We start from the raw sequence: 22,897 nt of genomic DNA on the forward strand, positions 1-22,897 counted from the left end.
TGTTGCTAAGATCACAGTGTTTTCCAGGTTACAGGTTCCGCATCATCCCTTTCAACACCCCAGTAGTGCTTTTGCAAACAGTGGCAAGTTGACCCTAAAACTCACGGGGAAATGTAAGGGGGTGCAGAATAGCCAAAAAATATTGAAAAAGCGTAGAAAGGTTGGAGGACTCAAGCCCCAAAGCCGCCGTGGTCAAGACAGGTGTGGTGGCCGTTTATGTCAGCAGCATGAGGACAGACGTAAAAGGGGGATGGAAGGAAACTCCCAACACTCCCCGTTAATAGAGCTGTCAGGCCATTTGATGAGCAAAGAATAGTCTTTTTAACAAATGGTGCTGGAACAACGATGTGCTCATGCAAAAGAGTGAAGGTGGGCCTCTCTCAAACACCATCCACAGAAATTACTTCACAGTGGGTCCTAGAATTACGGAATTGTTAGAAAAAACCCAGAGGTGAATACTACCAACCCTTTGCTCGGCGGGGGTTTCTTCGGTGTGACACCAAAGGAAAAGACTAGGCAAAAGCTGGACTTCATCAGATTTAAAGACGTCTGTTCCGGAAAGTGAAAGACCCCCTCCTGAACGGGAGAAAACACCTAGTATCCAAAAGGGGGCCAGTTTCTATAGTAAAGTGCTCTTCCAACCCAGTGATAAAGTGATAAATAGACTTTTGTTCGCAGTGGAAGTTCAAGCAGCCAGGACATGCAGGAAAAGATGCTTAGCTTCAGGAGGTGCACTCAAAACTGCAGTGAGATGGCACGTCACACCTGCTGGTGTCACGGAGTCAAAGCACATAAGAAGGAGCGTTGGCCTGGGTGTGGACAAGTGGGAATCTCATATGCGGCTGCTGGGAGTGTGAAATGGCGCGGCCACTTTGGAAAGCAGTCTGGACGTTTCTCAGAGGCTTAACATAAGACCCAGCAGTTTCTCTCCTAGATAAATCCCCTGAGAAATTAGAGCATCATCTACACGATAACTTAGACATGAATGTTCATGGCAGCATTATTTCTGTCCTTAAAGTGGAAACAAGCCAAATATCCACAACTGATGAATGGATAAACAAAAATAAGGTTTAAGGAGTTCCCTGGTGGCCTAGTGGGTTAAGGGTCTGGTGGAGTCAGTGCCATGGCTCAGGTCACTGCTGTGGCAAGAGTTTGATCCCTGGCTTGGGGACTTCCAGATATGTCGCAGCCAAAAAAATCTGCACACGTGATCTCACCGCACAATGGCATATTCTTTCGCCATAAAAGGAATGAAATACATGGCCTAAGTACACGTGAGTCCTGAAGACGTGGTGGTGGGTGAAAGCCAGTCGCTGGAGAGCACAGGACCTGCTCCGTGACTCCGCCTCTGTGAAGGGTAAAGGTGAGGCAGATCTCTAGAGACCGTGGTCGTTCAGGTTTATTCACCGCAGCTGCTTCCTTTCCATGGACAGCACGGGTAACGCAGCTTCAGAACCCTGTGGCTCTCGGGGATCTGCCAGCAGAGCAGTCCATAGACGGTGGTTTTGGTTTTTTTTTTGGTCTTTTTGTCTTTTTAGGGCCACACCCGCAGCATATGGAGGTTCCCAGACTAGGGGTCGAATCACAGCTGTAGCCGCCGGCCTGCACCACAGCCACAGCAACGCCAGCTCCTTGGCCCACTGATCAAGGCCAGGGGTCGGACCCGCATCCTCATGGATGCCAGTCGGGTTCACTAACCGCTGAGCCACGACGGGAACTCCTTCACTTATATTTTAAGAAGTCAGTCCGAACTCTTTTTATGCTGTATTTCTAAAGAAAACTTTTGGGCTGTTTGATCCAGGAAAGCCATGGCGGAAAAATACATCATGACTGCTGCAAAACTCATCGCTCCTGTAATTGAGACGTCGTTTGCTGTGGGTTATGATTGGTAAGAGAAATTCAGTATTAACTGCATGAACTTGGTGTTTTCTGATGTATACCTTTTATTGATTTAAAGTTTTGTTATTAGAGAAGTGAACAAGTAATTATGAATATTGATTTCTGCTTATCAAGCAAATAGCATTACATGGTAAGATTACCAATATTAGGTGGTAAGATAAGCGACTCTAAAAGTTCTCATATATTTTTCTTCTTGTTTATGTCATTTTGTACATTAAGCGCTAAGGCAGATGTGCTGCACTTGGCATGTGGGTGCATGACTGCTTTCATCTTGTGAATCCCACCCTGTGCCCTCTGCCTTTTGACTTTATCTTTTCTCATTATCTCCTTTTTCTACCTTAAATTCGTTAGTACTGCTAAACTTTCTATCCTGAGTAATACCTCTTGCAGCTCAGCTTTCTAAATGGTCAAATTTATTCGTATAAAGTTGTAAATGGAACATTGTCATGTTTGTTGACATGATGTAGTCATGTTCTTATTGTCATCTGAATGTCTGTCAAATCTAATAACATCTTGTCTTTCATTTCTTTTTTTTTTTTTGTCTTTTTGCCATTTCTTGGACCAATCCCGCGGCATATAGAGGTTCCCAGGCTAGGGGTGGAATAGGAGCTGTAGCCAACGGCCTACACCACAGTCACAGCAATGTGGGATCCGAACTGCATCTGCGCCTACACCACAGCTCATGGCAATGCCAGGTCCTTAACCCCCTGAGCAAGGCCACGGATCGAACCTGTAACCTCATGGTTCCTAGCCGGATTCGTTAACCACTGAGCCATGACGGGACCTTCTTGTCTTTCATTTATGGTATTGATTATTTTTTCTTCTTTTTTTTTTTTTTTTTTGGTCTTTTTGTCCTTTTAGGATCATATCCGTGCCATATGGAGGTTCCCAGGCTAGGGGTCCAATCGGAGCTTAAGCCACTGGCCTACACCACAGCCACAGCAACACAGGATCCTTAACCCACTGAGCGAGGCCAGGGATTGAACCCGAGTCCTCATGGATGCTAACCACTGGTTCATTAACCACTGAGCCATGATGGGAACTCCTCTTCTTCTTCTTTTTTTTTTTTTTAATTTAATTTTTTTGGCTGTGCTGACAGCTTGTGGAAGTTCCTGAGCCAGAGATTAAACCCACATCATATCAGCAACCCAAGCCAATGCAGTGATAATACTGCATCCTTAACCTGCTGAGGTACAAGACAACTCCTTTTCTTTTTTTTAGGGTCACACGAGGCAAATGGAAGTTCCCGGGCTAGAGGTCAAATTGGAGCTACAGCTGCCGGCCTGCACCGCACTTCACGGCAGTGCCAGATCCTTACCCCACTGAGCGAGGCCAGGGACTGAAGCCACATCCTTGTGGATGTTGGTTGGGTTCCTTACCACTGAGCTGCAGTGGAAACTCCATCTTTTTTTTTGTTGATATTTAGTTTAATTTCACTGTGGTCAGGGGATATACACTGAATGATTTCAACCCCTTGAAATTTGTTGAGGCTTGATATATAGTCCAAATGCACTTGAAAGGAACACATCTGTTATTGCTAGTGGTAATATCCTTTATACATTAGGACAGATTCCATATTGTTTTGTTTATATCATCTTATTGGTTTTTGTTTGCTTATTCTTTTAGCTACTTAGAAAGATGCGTTAAATTTTTTTACTATGGTTTTGGATTTCTGCGTTTTTTTCTTTTAGATTTATTAACTTTTGTTCTATGTTATTTTTAAGCTAGGTTATTGGATCCGTAAAGATTTAAAATTGGGATATATCCTTTGTGGATGAAGCTTTTTTTTTTTCTTTTTTCGTCTTTTTGCCATTTCTTGGGCTATTCCCGCGGCATATGGAGGTTCCCAGGCTAGGGGTCCAATCAGAGCTGTAGCTGCCAGCCTACGCCAGAGCCGCAGCCACGCGGGATTCAAGCCACGTCTGTGACCTACACCATAGCTCATGGCAACGCCGGATCCTTCACCCACTGAGCAAGGCCAGGGATCGAACCCGCAACCTCATGGTTCCTAGTCGGATTTGTTAACCACTGAGCCACAGCGGGAACTGCTCTCTCTTTCATTTTTAAATGGCCACACCCATGGCATGTGGAAGTTCCGGGGCCAGGGATTGAATCCAAGCCTGTGTGACCTATGCCACACATAGCTGTGGCAATGCTGGATCCTTTAATCCACTGCTCTAGGCCGGGCATCTAACCTGAGGAGCAACCTGAGGTGCGCGGTCAGATTCTCTCCCTCTCTCTTTTTTTTCCTTTTTTGGCCGCTCTGTGGCACAGGGAGTTCCTGGGCCAGGGATCAGCTCCGAGCCACAGCTGGGCCCTATGCTGCAGCTGCTGCAGCACCGCATCCTTAACCTAGTCTGCCAGGGAGGGGGTAGAACTTGCATCCCAGTGCTCCAGAGGGGTCACTGATCCCATTGTGCCCCTGCGGGAGTGCCTGCAGTTGCATTCTGAACCCACTGCGGCAGTGGGAACTCCCCTTTCTCTCTGAACTTCTTTATTGTGTGTTGTTTACTAGACTGAGTAACCAAACGTTACAGATGCTGTGTTACACTAAGGTAACTGTGTTCATTGTGTGCTGTGAGATTTCCTAGTCCCAGTTGCTAAATGCTAATGTAGTTTGGCCTCATTGGGCTGAGGCTTGAAGGATTAGTTAGAATAAAAGTGGGGGGAGGGAGGGAGGCTGGTCTACGCGGAGAGAAGCCTGGTCTCCAGGGTCGGGGGGTGGGGGGGTGAGGGGGGTGGAAGCCCTTCTCCTGTAGATTCTTCGGGATCATTAGCCTGAAGCTTCAGGCATCCCGAGCCTCTAGCCTGGTGGGGGCTGCGTACCATCCTTAGAAAAGTGAGAAAAAGCCACCCCAATACATTTCTAGGGGCTCACTTCCTTCGCAGAGCCCCATCGGAGAAAGGGTGGCGGAGAGCGTCCCGCTTCCTCTCCCGCTCGCTGTCGGGGGCACACGGGGAACGCGGGAGCGTCCCCAGAGCGTGCGGCTTTCTGGTCCCCCCCCATCCTTGGGCGCGCTCTGCCCTCCTCCGGGCTCCCTCTGCCGCCTCCCGCCCCTGACTCGGAGCTGGCGTGCCTTTCCCAGCCCGGTTGAGCGTCTGCACCCTGGCTTCTCGCGCCTCTCCTGGGCTTCTCTCGGCGGACTCGGGTCTCCTGCAGCCCCGGCCCAGACACAGGCCCCCCAGGAGACATCCAGTCCACGTTCGCTGAGCGCGTCGCCCGTCGCCCCCTGGAAGCCCCGCGGGCCGCGTTGCTGGGGCGCAGCTGCCGCATCGGGCTGGTTGGGTCCCCTCTGCCCACCGCAGGCAGGAGGGCTCTTGGCTCCGTTGGGTTAGAAAATGCTCTGCTTGAAGAAAGCTCTTCCGCTTCAGTATGTTCCAGTTATTGGTCAAGCCCAAGGCTCTGATGTGTGCTCCAGAGCAGACGAGAAATACACTTCGGTGGTGACCACAGCCCGAGGCGGCAGCCGCACAGGCCCCTTCGGTGGCGTCTCTGTTGGCGCCAAGGTCATGATTCTCAGTTAGAGACCCTCCGTCTTGGTGCAGTGGCTTTCGGTAGCAACAGAAATTGGGCTCACGTCTCACTCGGAGTTTCCAGGAGCGTCATCTCAGACGTGTGGCAGCAGTGACGCCTGTCTTTCCCGCTGTGTGCGGACTACTTGTGATCAGGCTCAGGAGGGCCCTGGCGCCGTGCCTGACGGATGGTCAACAGTAAATGTTTTGTGTGCCTTGGGGAACAGGTCCAGGCTTGGATGCAAAAAAATTAAATAAATTAGATATATCTTAAATTAAATATGTTCTATAGAATTTTTCTCACCATCAGAGCATTGAAGATGAAAAATATAAACACTTGTACCTGTTACAAATTGAAGTTGTTTTATTAGTTAATTAAAAACGAGAATGTAGGCATTCCCGTCGTGGTTCACCAGAAACGAACCTGACTAGCATCCATGAGCGTGCAGGTTCCATTCCTGGCCTTGCTCAGTGGGTTAAGATCTGGCATTGCCGTGAGCTGTGGTGTAGGTCACAGCCGCGGCTCGGATCTGGCGTTGCTGTGGCTGTGGTGGAGGCCGGCAGCCGTAGCTCCATTTGACCTCTAGCCTGGGAACTCCATATGCCGACGGTGCCGCCCTGGAAAGACAAAACAAACAACCTAATGCACTAGAACAAAATAAAAGAACCTCTTTTTTGCTTGACATGACAGGTGTGTCGAAGTTGTGAAAGCCTCTCCGTATGTAGAGCTGGCGAACGACTTGGAAATAAACAAAGCAGTCACATATTTGAAGCAAAAGGACTTCCACCAGGTACGTGAAAAAATGTTTAGGTGGAAGGTCGTATGTCAGTTGGTCAAAGCAGTACTCTTGTGAAACTCCTTTCTGGAATAATGTTATCTGTGATTGTTCTGAAGCTGAGTAATAGTTTTATCTGTATCCTAACATAATTTCCTTTAAGATAGTGTTTTAATTTTGACCTCTTTGGCCTCTTTCTTACGACACAAATCCTTGCTGTGTAAAACATGGTTTTGCTAAATTACTAAACCATATTCTAGGGCAGAGGCAGCTGCCCCAAAGGCTTTCAGACGCGTCCCTGAAGCTGAAGGCTTTTAGGGTCAGAGCTCGTACCCAGGTGACGGGGAGGCCGGGAGCCTGAACAGCGGCCTCATGTCCCCCCCGCAGCTCTCCTGGCACCGGCTTCTGTGTTTGGTGGACTCGTTGGTGTTGTATTGGGCCCGCTGCTGCAGCTTCCGAACCCCTGGGACCTGTGTGGGGCATCAGGGCCGGCTAGGAGGGGGGGCGGTGCTGGCTGTCAGCAGGCTGTCTCCAGGGGCAGGCCCATCAGAAGAGAAGAGCTTTGGGGAGGGGGCGGGGACCCCAGAGGGGAGCAAGGAGAGTGACCCTTGACACCCAGTTTGTAAAACCAGCGCCCTCTGGGTACCCAGCTCCTGGGAGCAAGGGCCGGAGGAAGCCTGGGTGGCTTTCCGACACCCTGTCCCAAGTCGGCTTTCCCTTTTCTTCCCCTTCCCTTTCTGGGGGACAAGGCAGGGACCGAGCCTTTCGAGGGAGGGGGCAGGCACCTGTGGCACGATCGAGAGAGCAGCTGAAAGCAGCGCGGGTGCCTGGCGGCCTCCTCCCCTGCTCTGCACAGCTCCGCGCGCCTGGTGACTTGCCAGCACCGCTGAGCCTGAAGGGACTTCTCAGCTGTCCTTACATCTGTTCCGTCATTAAAAATGCCACGGATAGAAGTCTGGTGCTGTTCCACTGAAAAGTGGCCGTGCAGAGAGAGAGATTGGTCTTTGGTGTCTTGTTGGAGTCATCTGTGGACAGAAAAGCAGTTTTTTGTGTTTGGAGACGTGCTGATAGATGACAACAGAGAAAACCGTGTTTGCCACTTTTCTCTTGATACTTTGTTTTTAAATGGCTTTTTTAAGAAAAATTTAACAGTATATTACCAGAGTTCATGTTTTAAAACTGTGTTCCCTAGGGAACAAACCTGCTAATTTTTTCATATTACAATTCGTTTAACACAAATCATAGTTTGCTGCTTTCATAGTAGTTTTCCTATTCAAAATATTTTTGTTCCATTTGCATATATGATTTTAGTATCAGTTTGTTTATGGATGTGTTATTTGTATTTTCTGCTTTCTTTTCAGCATTGCTGCTTTTCCTCTGCATTTCTTTTGTTGTATATTGTAACTTTGATGAGGTGGGTTTAGTACAATCTTAGTTTCAAAGGAACGCTATTAGCTTAAAAAGGATTGGGTTCATGTAACTCATACTGATCAGTGATGGACTATGACTCAAGGCAAAAGAGAAAAAATGTCTTTCGTAAGGAAATAGTTCTCTAGTTAAGTCTAAATACTTTTTTCAGAAAAAATACTGAAATTGAAATCTCAGTATGTTTTTTTGTGGTGATAGTGTTGTTTGGTAGTCACTGGGGTAGCAGAGAAAGAGCTCCCAGAAAGCCACAGGTGCAGGGGTGAAGGCCAGTGGTAGCAGGTGGACATGCTCAGAGGAGAGCACAGCCAGGAGCAGCTGGTGCCAGCCCGGAAAGAAAAGGGAAATGGACATGGATCTATTTTCCTAATTCTTTTGGGGGGAAAACAAAAACCAAACTAACAGTGTTTATTTTCATGATTTTTTTTTTTTTGCCATTTACAACTAAATTGTATTAAAATAAATCAGTTTCATTTATAAATTATTTTGAAGTTTTTTTGTAGCTTTTATTTTTTTCCAATATCTATTTATTTCTTTTTATTACTCAATGAATTGATTACATTTGTAGTGGTACAATGATCATCACAATCCAGTTTTATAGGATTTCCATCCCACACCCCCAGCGCATCCCCCCACCCCCCAAACTGTCACCTTTGGAAACCATAAGTTTTTTAAAAGTCTGTATTTATATGTTATCTGTTCTGCAAATAAGTTCATTCTGTCCTTTTTTCAGATTCCACATGTCAGTGAAAGCATTTGATGTGGGTGTCTCATTGTCTGATTGACTTCACTTAGCACGATAATTTCTAGGTCCATCCATGTTGCTAAAAATGCCATTATTTTCTTCTTTTTAATGGCTGAGTAATATTCCATCGTGTATAGGTACCACATCTTCTTGATCCACTCCTCTATCGATGGATATTTAAGTTGTTTCCATGTCTTGGCTATTGAAAATAGTGCTGCAATGAACATCGGAGTACATGTGTCTTTGCGAGTCATGGTTTTCTCTGGATAGATGCCCAGGAGTGGGATTGCTGGATCAAATGGTAGTTCTATGTTTAGTTTTCTGAGTAATCTCCATACTGTTTTCCACAGTGGTTGCACCAATCTACAATCCCACCAACAGTGTACTAGGGTTCCTTTTTCTCCACACCCTCTCCAGCACTTACTGTTGGTAGACTTTTGGATGATGGCCATTCCGGCTGGTGTAAGGTGGTACCTCATCGTGGTTTTGATTTGCGTTTCTCTAATAATGAGTGATGTTGAATATCTTTTCATGTGTTTTTTGGCCATCTGTATGTCTTCTTTGGAGAACTGTCTGTTTAGATCTTCTGACCATCTTTTGATGGGATTGTTTGTTTTTTTTTTTTTTGTATTGAGCAGTAGGAGGTGTTTATAAATTTTGGAGATTAGTCCCTTGTCAGTTGATTCACTTGCAAATATTTTCTCCCATTCTGTGGGTTGTCTTTCTGCTGTGCAGAAATTTTTAAGTTTGATTAGGTCCCATTTGTTTATTTTTGTTTTTACTGTCATTACTCTAAGAGGTGGATCTGAGAAGATGTTGCTGCTGTTTATGTCAGAGAGTGTTTGGCGTATGTTTTCCTCTCAGAGTTTTATAGTGTCTGGTCTTATATCTAGGTCTTTCATCCATTTGGGGTTTATTTTTGTGTATGGTGTTAGGGGGTGTTCTAATTTCATTCTTTCCCATGTGGCTGTCCAGTTTTCCCAGCACCACTTATTGAACAGGCTGTCTTTTTTCCATTGTATATTCTTGCCTCCTTTGTCATAGATGAGTTGGCTGTAGGTGCGTGGGTTTAATTCTGGGCTTTCTATCCTATTCCACTGATGTATATTTCTGTCTTTGTGCCAGTACCATATGGTTTTGATGATTGTTGCTTTGTAGTATAGTCTGAAGTCCAGGAGCCTGATTCCTCCAGCTCCATTTTTCTTTTTTGGGATGTCTTTGGCGATTCTGGGTCTGTTGTGCTTCCAAACAAACTTTAAAATATTTTGTTCGAGTTCTGTGAAAAATGTCCTTGGTCATTGGATAGGGATTGCATTGAATCTGTAGATTGCCTTAGGTAGTATCGTCATTTTGATAATATTGACTCTTCCAATCCACGAGCATGGGATGTCATTCCATCTATTTGTGTTGTCTTTGATTTCTTTCATCAGTGTCTTATGGTTTTCAGAGTTCAGGTCTTTTGTCTCTTTAGGTAGGTTTACTCCTAGGTATTTTATTCATTTGGATGAGATGGTAAATGGGATTGCTTCCCTAATTACTCTTTCTGCTCTTTCATTGTTAGTGTATAGAAATGCCGTCGATTTCTGTGTATTGATTTTGTATCCTGCAACTTTGCCAAATTCGTGGATGAGCTCTAACAGTTTTCTGGTAGAGTCTTTAGGATTCTCTAGGTATAGTATCATGTCGTCTGCAAATAGGGATAGTTTTACGTCTTCCTTTCCAATTTGGGTTCCTTTTATTTCTTTTTTTTTTTTTGTCTTTTTGTTGTTGTTGTTGTTGCTATTTCTTGGGCCGCTCCCGCGGCATATGGAGGTTCCCAGGCTAGGGGTTGAATCGGAGCTGTAGCCACCGGCCTACGCCAGAGCCACAGCAATGCTGGATCCGAGCCGTGTCTGCAACCTACACCACAGCTCACGGCAACGCCGGATCGTTAACCCACTGAGCAAGGGCAGGGACCGAACCCTCAACCTCATGGTTCCTACTCGGATTCGTTAACCACTGCGCCACGACGGGAACTCCCCTTTTATTTCTTTTACTTCTCTGACTGCTGTGGCTAGGACTTCCAGAACTATGTTGAAGAGTAGAGGTGAGAGCGGACATCCTTGGCTTGTTCCTGATCTCAGTGGGAATTCTTTCAGCTTTTCACCATTGAGAATGATGTTAGCTGTAGGTTTGTCATAAAGGGTCTTTATTATGTTGAGGTAGGTTCCCTCTATGCCCACTTTCTGAAGGGTTTTTATCAAAAATGGGTGTTGGCTTTTGTCAAAGGCTTTTTCCGCGTCTCTTGAGAGGATCATATGGTTTTTATTCTTCAGTTTGTTAATGTGGTGTATCACACTGATGGATTTGTGGATATTGAAGAACCTTTGCATCCCTGGGATAAATCCCACTTGATCATGATGTACAATCCTTTTAATGTATTGTTGGATTCGGTTTGCTAGGATTTGGTTGAAGATTTTTGCATCTATGTTCATCAGTGAAATTGGCCTCTGGTTTTCTTTTTTTGTGGTATTTTTGTCTGGTTTTGGTATCAGGGCAATGGTGGCCTCATAGAATGAGTTTGGGAGTGTCCCTTCCTCTGCAATTCTTTGGAATAGTTTCAGAAGGATAGGTGTTAGCTCTTCTCTAAATGTTTGATAGAATTCGCCTGTGAAGCCATCTAGTCCTGGACTTTTGTTTTGTTGGATTTTTTTTAATCATAATTTCAATTTCAGTACTTGTGATTGGTCCATTCATCTTTTCTATTTCATCTTGGTTTAGTCTTGGAAGATTGCACTTTTCTAAGAATTTGTCCATTTCTTCTAGGTTTTCCATTTTATTGACGTATAGTTGCATATAGTAGTCTCTTATGATCCTTCGTATTTCTGTGAAGTCCGTTGTTACTTCTCCTTTTTCATTTCTAATTTTATTGATTTGAGTCCTCTCTCTTTGTTGCTTGATAAGTCTGGCTAGGGGTTTATCAATTGTGTTGATCTTTTCAAAGAACCAGCTTTTCGTTTCATTGATCTTTTCTATGGTTTTCTTCGTTTCTATTTCATTGATTTTTGCTCTGATCTTTATGATTTCTTTCCTTTTACTAACTTTAGGTCTTGTCTATTCTTCTCTCTCTAGCTGCTTTAGATGTAAAGTTAGCTTGTTTATTTGAGCTTTTTCTTGTTTCCTGAGGTGGGCTTGTATTGCTATAAACTTTCCTCTTAGAACAGCTTTTGCTCCATCCCATAGGTTTTGGAGTGTCATATCTTTGTTATCATTTGCTTTTAGGTATTTTTTAAATTTCCTCTTTGATTTCTCCAGTGATCCACTGGTTGTTTAGTAGCATGTTGTTTAGTCTCCATGTGTTTGTTTTTTTGCAGTTTTTTTCTTGTTGTTGATTTCCAGTCGTATAGTGTTGTGGTCAGAAGAGATGCTTGATATGATTTCAGTTTTCTTAAAGTTACCAAGGTTTGATTTGTATCCCAGGATGTGATCAATCTTAGAGAATGTTCCATGTGCCCTTGAGAAGAATGTGTATTCTGTTGCTTTGGATGGAATGTCCTATAAATATGTTAGGTCCATCTGGTCTCATGATTCATTCAGGGCCTGTGTTTCCTTATTGATTTTCTGTCTGGATGGTCTGTCCATTGCTGTAAGTGGGGCGTTAATGTCCCCCACTATTATTGTGTTATTGTTGATTTGTCCTTTTAAGGATGTTAGGGGCTGCCTTATATATTGTGGTGAACCTGTGTTGGGTGCGTAGATATTTAAAATTGTTATATCTTCTTCTTGGATTGAGCCTTTGATCATTAAGTTTGACCTTCCTTGTCCCTTAAAATATTTTTCATTTTAACGTCTGTTTTGTCAGAGTTCCCCTCGTGGTGCAGTGGTTAGTGACTCTGACTAGGAACCATAGTGTTGCAGGTTCAATCCCTGGCCTTGCTCAGTGAGTTAAGGATCTGGCATTGCTGTGAGCTGTGGTGTAGGTTGCAAACATGGCTTGGATCTCACTTTGCTGTGGCTGTGGTGTAGACCGGCAGCTACAACTCTGATTCTACCCCTGAACTGGGAACCTCCATATGCCGCAGGAGCGGCCCTAGAAAAGGCAGAAAGACAAAATAAATAAATAAATAAAAATAAAGTCTATTTTGTCTATTATGAGCATTGCTACTAAAGCTTTCCTTTGATTCCCGTTTGCATGGAATATTTTCTCCTGTCCTCTCACTTTCAATTTGTATGTGTCCCTAGAAGTGAAGTGGGTCTCTTGGAGACAGCATATATATGGGTCTTGTTTTTGTATCCATTCAGCCAGTCAGTGTCTTTTGGTTGGGGTGTTTAGTCCATTGACATTTAAGGTAATTATTGATATGCATGTTCTTATTGCCATTTTATTAATTGCTTTGGATTTGTTTTTGTTGTTCTTTTTTCATCCCTTCTTCTCTTGTTATCTCCTCTTGTGGTTTGATGACTATCTTTAGAGTTGTATTTGAGTTGATTTTTCTTATTTGTTTGTGTATCCATTGTAGATTTTTGGTTTTCAGTTTTCTAAAGTTTTGATATAAGAGTATATGTATATATACAAGGTTGTTTTAAGTCGTTGTTCTCTTAATTGCAAATGCCTCTCCAGTGTCCTGCATTTGTTCCCTCTTCTCATGATTTCTGATTTTGGTGGCATGATTGTGTGTGGATGATTTCGTATCTTTTATACACATGCACACACACATGCACACACACACACACCTTTGCTGGTGCGCCTTGTTATTTGTGGTATTTTTGTTTCTGGTTGCAGCCTTTTCTTTTCTGTCTGGAGAAGTTCCTTTAGTATTTGTTGTAAGGCTGGTTTAGTGTTGCTGAATTCTCTCAGCTTTTGCTTATCTGTGAAACTTTTGATTTCTCCTTCAAATCTGAATGAGAGCCTTGCTGGGTAGAGTAATCTTGGTTGGAGGTTTTTTCTTTCATCACATTGAGTATATCATGCCACTCCCTTCTGGCCTGCAGAGTTTCTGTTGAAAATCTGCCGGTAACCTTATCAGGGTTCTCTTGTATGTTACTTGTTTCTTTTCCCTAGCTGCTTTCAAGATTTTCTCTTTGTCTTTCATTTTGGTCAGTTTGATTAATATGTGTCTTGGGGTGTTCCTCCCTGGGTTTATTTTGTATGGTACTTGTTGTGCTTCCTGGATTTGAGTGAGTGGTTCCTTTCCCATGTGAGGGAAGTTTTCGGCTATTGCCTCTCCCTCTTTTTTTTTTTCTCACAATTTGTTACATCTTATTGATTCTTCATTAAAGGCATTACACCATTCTAGGTGAGGTGATAAACAAGACATTATAGACCTTACATTGTACCATAGAGAGAAATGGTTATTAATAATACAATTGTAAACTATATCATTTAATTGTATAGTTGCATTATTTAATTATAATTATCATAAATTCTTTGATGGAGAGGAAATCAGAATCAGATCTAAGAAGACTTAAGCATTCCAAGAATGATGTCAAATGACCCCCTTCATGGTGGATTCTGCACTTATTTACTATGAGATAGATTTCTTCTTCAGAGATTCCTTGTTTGTGTATCAATTGTATTTTTGGTTTGCAGTTATTCTGAAGTTTTTATAGAAGAGTCTGTATGTATATGAGATTGTTTAAGTTGTTGTTGTCTTAACTGCAAGTTCATCTCCAGTGTCCTGCATTTGTACCCACCTCTTCTCATGATTTCTGATGTGGTGGCATAACTGTGCGTGGATGATTTCCTATCTTTACTGTATATATTCCTTGACTGGTGAGCCTTGTCATTTGTGGTATTTTTGTTTCTGGTTGCAGCCTTTTCTTTTCTGTCTGGAGAAGTTCCTTTAGTTTTATCACGTTAAGTATATCATGCCACTCCCTTCAGGCCTGCAGAGTTTCTGTTGAAAAATCTGCTGATAACCTTATCAGGGTTCCCTTTTCCCTAGCTGCTTTCAAGATTTTCTCTTTGTCTTTCATTTTGGTCAGTTTGATTAATATGTGTCTCAGTGTATTCCTCCTTGGGTTTATTTTATATGGTGGTTTATTTTAATCCCTCATTGTGCTTCCTGGATTTGAGTGAGTGATTCCTTCCCCATGTGAGGGGAGTTTTTGGCTATTATCTCTTGGAATATTTTTTCTGTCCCCTTCTCTCTCTCTCCTCCTTCTGGCACCCCTATAATACGGATGTTGGTGTGTTTCACGTTGTCCCAGAGTTTTCTCTGAGACTCTCTTCATTTGTTTTCAATCTTTTTTCTCTTTTCTGTTCTGCATCCGTAATTTCCACTAATCTGTCCTCCACCTTGCTTATTCATTCTTTTGCCTCATGTATTCTGCTGTTAGCTGCTTCTAGTATTTATTTCAGTTATTGCATTCTGCATCTCTTCTTGCTTAAGTTTTGTGTCTTGTATCTCTTTGCTCAGTGTTTCCTGTAAGTTATCCGTCTTTGCCTCCAGTTTATTTCCAGTGTCTTGCATCATCTTCAGCATCAACAGTCTAAAGTCTTTTTCCTGGAGGCTGAGAATCTCCTCATGGTTTAGCTGTTTTTCTGGGGTTTTTCCTTTCTCCCTCATCTGAGTTACAGTTCTCCGTCTTTTCATTTTTATAGGTTTTGGGTGTGGTGACCTTTTTACAGATAATAGAGTCGTAGCCTCTCTTACTTCTGGTGTCTGCCCCCCTTGTGGCTGAAGTTGGTATGGGGGTTGCTGTGGGCTTTCTCATGGGAGGGGCTGATGCCTGCCCCCTGGTAGGTGGAGCTGATTCTACTCCCTCTGGTGGGTGGGGCTTTGTCTCTGGGTGAGATTAGAGGTGGCTGTGTGCCTGGGGGGTCTTTAGGCAGCCTGTTTACTGAGGGGCGGGGCTGTGATGCCACCTGGACTGTTGTTTGCCCTGGGGCTTCTCAGCGCTGATGGGTGGGGCCAGATTTTTCCCAAACGGCCACCTCCAGAGAAAGGCACTGCTGCTGAAGATTCCCGAGAGCTTTGCTTCCAATGTCCTTCTCCCACATCAAGCCACATTCACCCCTATTTTCCCAGGAGATCCTCCAAGAACTGCAGTCAGGTTTGACCCAAATTCCTATGGAGCCTCTGCTCTGCCCTGGGACCCAGTGCACGTGAAAGTCCATGTGCGCCTTTTAGGAATGGGGTCTCCGTTTCCCCCAGTCCCGTGGAGCTCCTGCGCACAAGCCACACCGGCCTTCAATGCCAGATGCTCCGGGGGCTCTTTCTCCCAGTGCCAGATCCCCACACATGGGGGTTTGATGTGGGGCTCAGAACTCTCACTCTTGTAGGTGAGTCTCTGTGATAGTTACTTTCCAGTCTGTGGGCTGCCCACCCAGAGAGCTTGGGGTTGCTTATATCACGTAATCACCCCTCCTGCCTCTTGATGTGGCCTCCTCTTTGTCTTCCAGAGTAGGATATCTTTTTGAAAGTTTCTGGTCCATTTGGTTGAAGATTGCTCAGCTTTTTGTTGTAAGTTTTTTTGTTTTTAGGAGAGAAGTTGAGCTCCAGTCCTTCTAGTCTGCCGTCTTAATCCCCTTGTTCATTTATAAATTGATTTATGTTATTTTACTTTTAAAAATAGAAATATTGAAGAATGCATTAAGGTACAGTATGAAAACAGCCTATTTCAAAGCCAAAAATGCCTGAGAATGTTCCTTTTATTGGAGTAATTATTCAATCTTTTTAGAATATTTATATTTAGAAACTTAAAATATGAAATGTATTTTTATTCTATCCATGTTTTTATTTTTTGATTTATTTATGTATTTATTTTTTGTCTGTTTAGGGCCTCACCTTTGGCATATGGAGGTTCCCAGGTTAGGGGTCAAATCAGAGCTATAGCTGCCAGCCTACACCAAAGCCACAACGTCATCAGATCTGAGCCATGTCTGCGACCTACACCACAGCTCACGGCAGCACCGGATCCTTAACCCACTGAGCGAGGCCGGGGGTCAGATCCGTGTCCTCACGGGTACTAGTCGGGTTCGTTTCTGCTGAGCCACGACGGGAACTCCCCTGTCTGTGCCTTTACATGGATGTTTTAAGTTCTAAATGCTTTTTTAAATGCTTGTAAGTTATAATTTGAGTTGCATTGCTTTTTATGTGTTGTTTCGGTTCATAGCAGCCTTTTGCAGGGAGAACAGATTTGGTGTTAAATGTAACCTTTTTTTTTTGTCTTTTTACGGCAGCACCGGTGGCATATGGGGGTTCCCAGGTTAGAGGTTGAATTGGAGCTGTAGCCACCAGCCTACACCACAGCCACAGCAACATGGGGTCCAAACCTTGTCTGTGACCTACACCACAGCTCACGGCAGCACCGGATCCTTAACCCACTGAGCGAGGCCAGGGATTGAACCTGGGTCCTCCTGGATCCTAGTCAGGTTCGTTAGTGCTGAGCCAGAATGGAAACTCCTAAATGTAGTCTTAAAATATCATAATGGATGAGCCCCAAATTCACAAATATCAAAATCTTAAGATCCATTTCCTTGACTATAACAGAATAGCTGTTTTTGAAGGGCATGTTGTGAAGTATGATGGCATTCCGGTTTTAAAAATCATCACTGTTACTCGTTTTCTTTTGGTGTCCTGCTTTATGAAGTCGCAAATAGCAGAGAACGCCTTTCCCGCCTCTACACTTTACTTGAACCAGGGAGTGTGCTGATGTGGCAGTTAGTCCTCTTCCCGTGCCTTTTATTTAATTAACTAATTAATTTTTTTTTTGCTTTTTGCTTTTTTAGGGCCCCACTGGCGGCCTATGGAAGTTCCAGGCTAGGGGTTGAGTGGGAACTACAGCTGCTGGCCTCCGCCGCAGCAACTCGGGGTACCAGCCATGTCTGCAGTCTACACCATAGCTCGTGACAACGTCGGATCCTTAACCCACTAAGTGAGCCCAGGGCCTGAACCCACATCCTCATGGATGCTAGTTGGGTTTGAATCCACTGAGCCACAACGGGAGCACCCTAAAATTTTTTTATTATTTTAGTTTTAGCCATGTCTGTGGCATGTGGACGTTCCTGGGCCAGGAAGTAAACCTGTGCCACAGCAGCAGCGCAAACCACCAGTGTGGCAGTGCTGGATCCTTAATCTGCTAAACTCCAAGAGAACCCCCGAGCCTTACATTTGAAATTAGCACATGCACTTATCGTGACACCGTCTGAACGATCAAACCCACTCCAGTCTTCCTCAGTGTGAGATGCAGCTTGTAGAAGTCAGATTCCGCAGAGCAGTGGCTTTTGCAGTAAGAACTGGGGGTTGTGTAAAGAGTTGGCGGGGTGGCCTCTGCAGGGAGTCACTTCTGAGGTGAGTGTCAGGAGCCCGTGTCGCGGGGGAGGCTTCCAACAAAGTGAGAAAGGGGGTCCCGAGACGGGGCGAATGGCCCTTGGCTGTTCTCTTCCAGAATTTACTTGGTGGCATTGTAAACCACTGGCCTAGAAACATCCAGCGGTTTTCTCTCAAGTAATGAAGACCCTTGAAGAGCGTGATGCTTCACCGCCTTGTGGCTGCCCTTGGCCGCGGTGGAGTTTGAGGAGTCGTGAACTTGCCTCCCAGCGCAGGGCTCAGACCACCCGTGGGTGCAGCGGCGGCCGCGGCCTCTGCAGAAGCTCAGGTGGAGCCTGGAGCCCACACAGCTGCCCCGGAGCCAGAGGCAGCCCGGCCGCGCCCCGTCAGTACCCTGCACTGCGGGGGTTCTTGTTCTGGGGTCCGGAATTTGTCCTTCGGTCCCGGGCGCAGCCGTCGGGCGCCTCTGCGGCCCTGCCCGGTCAGGGCGTCTCTGCCCGGCTGGCATCAAAAATGTGCCCTGACTTCCTGGTGGCTTCAGATTGTCGTTCTGCTCGGATCTGCCGCACAGGTCCCTCGGTGACACTGCAGGACCGTCTGCCCCCGTTCTGAGGCCTCGCAGCCGCAGGCCCCCTCGCCTGGCTCTGTGCCCGCATCTCTGCGGGCTCTTCGGGTCCACGTGGCCCTTGGGCTCCCTCCTAAGGGTCGCCAGCCTTTTCTTCCGCTGCGCTGATTGAGGCCCGGCGTTTTCTGGGATCTTGGCTTCAAGGTGTGTTGTCTCAGGAGCCCTCAGTGCCTTCCAGGAATGTTTTTAGTGTCTTGTCACTTTCCCAGTTGTTGTCCGGGGAAGCACAGCCCTCGGCAGGCTGGTGTCTGTAACCAGGCGGAGAGCCTGGACCCACGGCAGGAAGCGTGTGTTTGATCATGTGTCTTTCGGGGACTTGGGACAGCCCCACCCCTCACCTGGCCCCCCACGGTGCTCCCCGTTCGTTCTGTGTCGTCATCTGATGCCAAGGGCACTGCTCACGGGTCCTCCTTTCCCGGACCGCTAGCCGCCGTCTGCACCTTCTCTGGTTTGTATCCAGATGCGCTGCCCTTGTCCCCAAACTTGAGCCTACGCGCAGCCCTCTTCCGCGGCCGTGACCTGTAGGGGTTTCCTTCGTAGGCGGCGGAGACCTTAAAAATGTTCGAGAAGAAGGACAGCCGGGTGAAGAGCGCGGCGGCGACCAACCTCTCGTTCCTGTACTACCTGGTGAGTGGTGCTCTCCCAGCTGCCTGTCGGTCCCGTGCCCTTTCTCGGTTGGGGCCCGGGGAGGCTGGGGGTGGGGGGACAGCGGGGGGGAGGCTGGGCTGGGTCTGAGGACATGAGCGCGTCACAGGCGGAGGGTGGCCGGAGGCCCTGTGGCACTGCGCTCTGATGGGAACCTGATGACTGTCTCTGGAGGCGCGGCTTTTTTTTTTTTTTGTCTTTTGTCTTTTTAGGGCCGCACCCACAGCATATGGAGGTTCCCAGGCTAGGGGTCCCATCGGAGCTGTAGACGCCGGCCTACACCACAGCCACCACAACACAGGAGTCGAGCCGCGTCTGTGACCTACACCACAGCTCATGGCAACGCCAGATCCTTAACCCACTGAGCGAGGCCAGGGGTTGAACCCTAGTCGGATTTGTTTTCCGCTGCGCCACGGCGGGAACTCCGAGGTGCAGCTTTGATAACAGGTGCTGTGCGTGGCTGATGCTTCTCCCCAGATTCGTACGCCAACGCCCTGACACCAGCAGGACTGTGTTCAGAGACAGGGACCTGGTGAGGTGGGCAGGGCGTGCGGTGGGATAGGTGTCGTTTTTATAAGGGGACACCAGAGCCCCTACCGAGAGGACGCAGCAAGGAGGCCGTGTGCACGTGTGGACAAGCACCCTCCCCAGACCCCGGGGCTGCTGGCCTTGGGTGCCAGGCCTCCAGCCTCCGGAACTGTGGGCAGTGCCTGTGCTGTGCACGCCCCAGCCTGTGGTTTCTGCTGTGCATCCCCTGCCAAGGGAGACAGCAGACACCGTCTCCACAGGTGCGAGCAGAGCACCGCCCTGGGAGCCGTGAGGCGAGAGTGGGGATGCGGTCGAGGAGGTGGCGGTGTCTTGAAGGGAGGTGGGCACGGAGAGGAAGAGCTGGAGAGGAGAAGGTGGCAGGAAGAGCCGGCTCTCCCGGCGGGGACTGGGGCAGCTGTGGGGTCAGCGCTGCGGGGACCGGACCAGGGGAGGGAGTCGCACGAGGCCTGGGCCAACCCTGGAGGACCATCCGCCTGGGTGGGCTGGGCCTTCACACCTGCAGCCGCCTCCCCGGGGCTGACGCCGGCCAAGGCCTGGCCGCTGTGGCCGCTCCAGGACAGCAGTGGCATGTGCGGCAGGTCCCCGCGGCCACCGGCGCCGCGTGTGCTTAGAAAGTCTGCAGGGAGTTTTGTGGGGACGGTTCAGTGAGCGGCCAGACCTTGCCCACTGGGTGGCTGTGTGGGTGGAGGCAAAGGCAGCGGTCAGAGCCGCTCAGCGGAGCAGAGCCTTGGGGCCTCTGGCTGGTGACGTGTTGTCCCTGCTCTGGGGAAGCGTTTGTGCCGGGGCAGCGTGACGAGTTCTGCGCGCCGTGGGTGTTGCGCAGTTGAAGGGTGTTGTTGGTGTCCACGCGTGGGCGTGTCTGTTTTTTACTCTGTAATAAGCTGCCCCCAAACACAGCGCTGAGAACCACCAGGGAGCTCATGGTCCACCTGCAGGGGCTGGATTTACCTGGAGTCCCGCTGGCTGAGGCTGCGTGGTCCCCGTGTGCGGAGCCCAGCCCACGGCCGCTGCCTCCGGCCCCTTCACAGCACTGCTCCAGCAGGACAGCCCGGGTGTGGCAGGTGGCCTGGTCCTCAGGAGCAGACCCCAGTGCCAGGGCCCAGCAGGAACCCAGCTTGTTGCCTTCTTACAGAGCGGCGTGAGTGCTCGGGAGAGCTGCTCTGTGACCACTGGCTGAGGCCTGCACTCAGCCCTGCAGCTCACGGCCTCCCGGGCAGGGTCCCGAGCTCCCCCGGGCGCTCACGGCCTTGTCTGCAGGCATCATCTCTCCAGGTGGTTACGTTGCGAGCCCCACGGTGAGTGCAGTCGTCACCTCTCCGGTCCCCAGAGCAGCCGCTCACTGCTTTCCCTGAGTTTTGCCTGCTGCCTGATCCCAAAGGCAGTGCCCCATGTCTTAGTTTTTACGGCAGCAGCACCCCACTTCGGCTACCAATTTGTACCTCACAGTTCGGTGCCCACATAAGTGCCTGGATGCGAGCGTTCATAGCAGTGCTGCTCATCATGCCCAGAGCGGGTGCCGCAGCCCAGGTGCCCATGGGCTTCGAGGAGAGGTCCCTGGGAAGCAGTAGCCTCCTCGGCGGGTGCGCAGTGCTGCACCGTCGCGGGCCCCCATCAGGGTCACGATCAGCAGGAGCCCCGGGGTCGGGTCAGAGCTGGATGGAGTGGGGCGAGTGAGGTCGGGCAGGAGCCGTGGGCATTTCCGCATCTCAGCCCTGCACCTGCTGCCCAGGAAGGCCCTCCAGAGATAGGGCTGCAGCCTCACGCCGGCATCCACGCGTCCTGGGGCTCCCCCCTCGGCCGGCTGATGAGGCACGGAGAGCACACGTGGCTGGGGCCTGTCCCAGTCAAGCTGTGGCGGTAACGGAGAGGAGGCCACGGGCCGAGGAGACGCGGGCTCAGCTGGACAGGGCGGAAAGGCCGCAGTGTGTCTGGTTGTGTCACTGCCGTAGGGGCGGGAGCACAGGCCTGCAGTCCCTGGGGACAGGAATGGGCCCTCCCACATCCAGGTAGCCTTGCTGTTCAGACCTTGACCGTGGGGAGGACAACGGAAGACACTTAGTGACGTTGAAAGGCCTCTTGTAGGATGCACTTAGCCGGACCGAGACGGCACTGTGTGGTTATCCTGCCTGTGATCTCAGAGTCGGGAAAGATTTCTGATGAACTTCAGTAATGTGTACATATCGTGTGCTTTATTCAGGAAAATGAATTTGCACAAGCCAGTAGCTATGCAGATTTGGCCGTTAACTCCGACAGATACAATCCGTCAGCTCTTACTAATAAAGGGAATACAGTTTTTGCAAATGGTGATTATGAGAAGGCAGCTGAATTCTACAAAGAGGCTCTAAGAAATGATTCTTCTTGTACTGAAGCACTTTATAATATTGGTAAGTAGAATAGGCAGAATTGCCTTGGGTTTTTTGTTAAAGAGCTCCATCTGATTAAGAGAAAGAGTTCCTTGTAACAAAAAAATGGAAAGGAAGATTTGGATTGTAGACTGTTTTCAGTGAAATGAATGATTCCGAAGCCATCCGCATTTGGGATTTGGGTGGATGTTGCCGTATTGCCCTCTAAAAAGTCTGCGAGGCGCCTCCGCCAGTGTGTGAGTTTGGCTAAATTCCTGTGCGTACTGGATATTTTAATCCACTTGTGCCAGACTGATAAAGTCTTATTTTCTTCCTTTTAAATTGTGAACAATTTCAAACACATAAACCTAACAGAAAAAATAAATATCTCTGTATCTTGGAGTTCCCGTCGTGGCGCAGTGGTTAACGAATCCGACTAGGAACCATGAGGTTGCGGGTTCGGTCCCTGCCCTTGCTCAGTGGGTTAACGATCCGGCGTTGCCGTGAGCTGTGGTGTAGGTTGCAGACACGGCTCGGATCCCACGTTGCTGTGGCTCTGGCGTAGGCCGATGGCTACAGCTCCGATTTGGCCCCTAGCCTGGGAACCTCCATATGCCGCGGGAGCGGCCCAAGAAATAGCAAAAAAAAGACCAAAAAAAAAATATCTCTGTATCTACCACTTATATTTCACACATTTTAGCTTTCTTTTTTTTTTTTTTTTTTTTCCTGGTCTTTTTAGGGCCACATGCGGGGCATGTGGAGGTTCCCAGGCTAGGGGTCGAATCGGAGCTACAGCTGCCGGCCTCCACCACAGCCACAGCCACTCAGGATCCAAGGCACGGCTGCGACCTGCACCACAGCTCAGGGCAACACCAGATGCTTAACCCACTGAGCAAGGCCAGGGGTCGAACCCTCATCCTCAGGGATCCTAGTTGGATTCGTTACCACTGAGCCACACCAGGAACTCCCCAGATTTTGTTGTTAATAAACAAAATATCACAGAACTGAAGGCTCAGCCCTTGTGGCGCTGCCCCGGTCAAAGGTCCTCTGGTCCCAGCAGGGCCTGCCCTGAGCTCCTGCTGCTGCAGGCACATCTCGGTGTAACACGGCCGCCCCTTGGGTCG

At 47.8% G+C, this 22,897-nt stretch overlaps 1 protein-coding gene across 5 annotated transcripts in view; it reads left to right on the forward strand.

Annotated features, from left to right (window-relative positions):
* The window catches only part of IFT88 (intraflagellar transport 88), a 77,721-nt gene that overhangs the window by 32,397 nt on the left and 22,427 nt on the right, over positions 1–22,897 (forward strand). For all 5 annotated transcript variants that reach the window (XR_007131375.1, XR_007131376.1, XM_047755709.1 and 2 more), the window contains 4 exons: positions 1,802–1,888; positions 6,104–6,203; positions 18,778–18,864; positions 21,629–21,815. Coding sequence is in view for 3 of the 5 variants with exons in the window: in XM_047755709.1 (XP_047611665.1) it covers positions 1,802–1,888; positions 6,104–6,203; positions 18,778–18,864; positions 21,629–21,815 (461 nt within the window). In the remaining 2 variants the exon portion in view is untranslated. The remainder of the gene's footprint in view (positions 1–1,801; positions 1,889–6,103; positions 6,204–18,777; positions 18,865–21,628; positions 21,816–22,897) is intronic.

The sequence above is a fragment of the Phacochoerus africanus genome, chromosome 13 (genome assembly GCF_016906955.1).
Source record: "Phacochoerus africanus isolate WHEZ1 chromosome 13, ROS_Pafr_v1, whole genome shotgun sequence".
Taxonomy (NCBI): domain Eukaryota; kingdom Metazoa; phylum Chordata; class Mammalia; order Artiodactyla; family Suidae; genus Phacochoerus; species Phacochoerus africanus.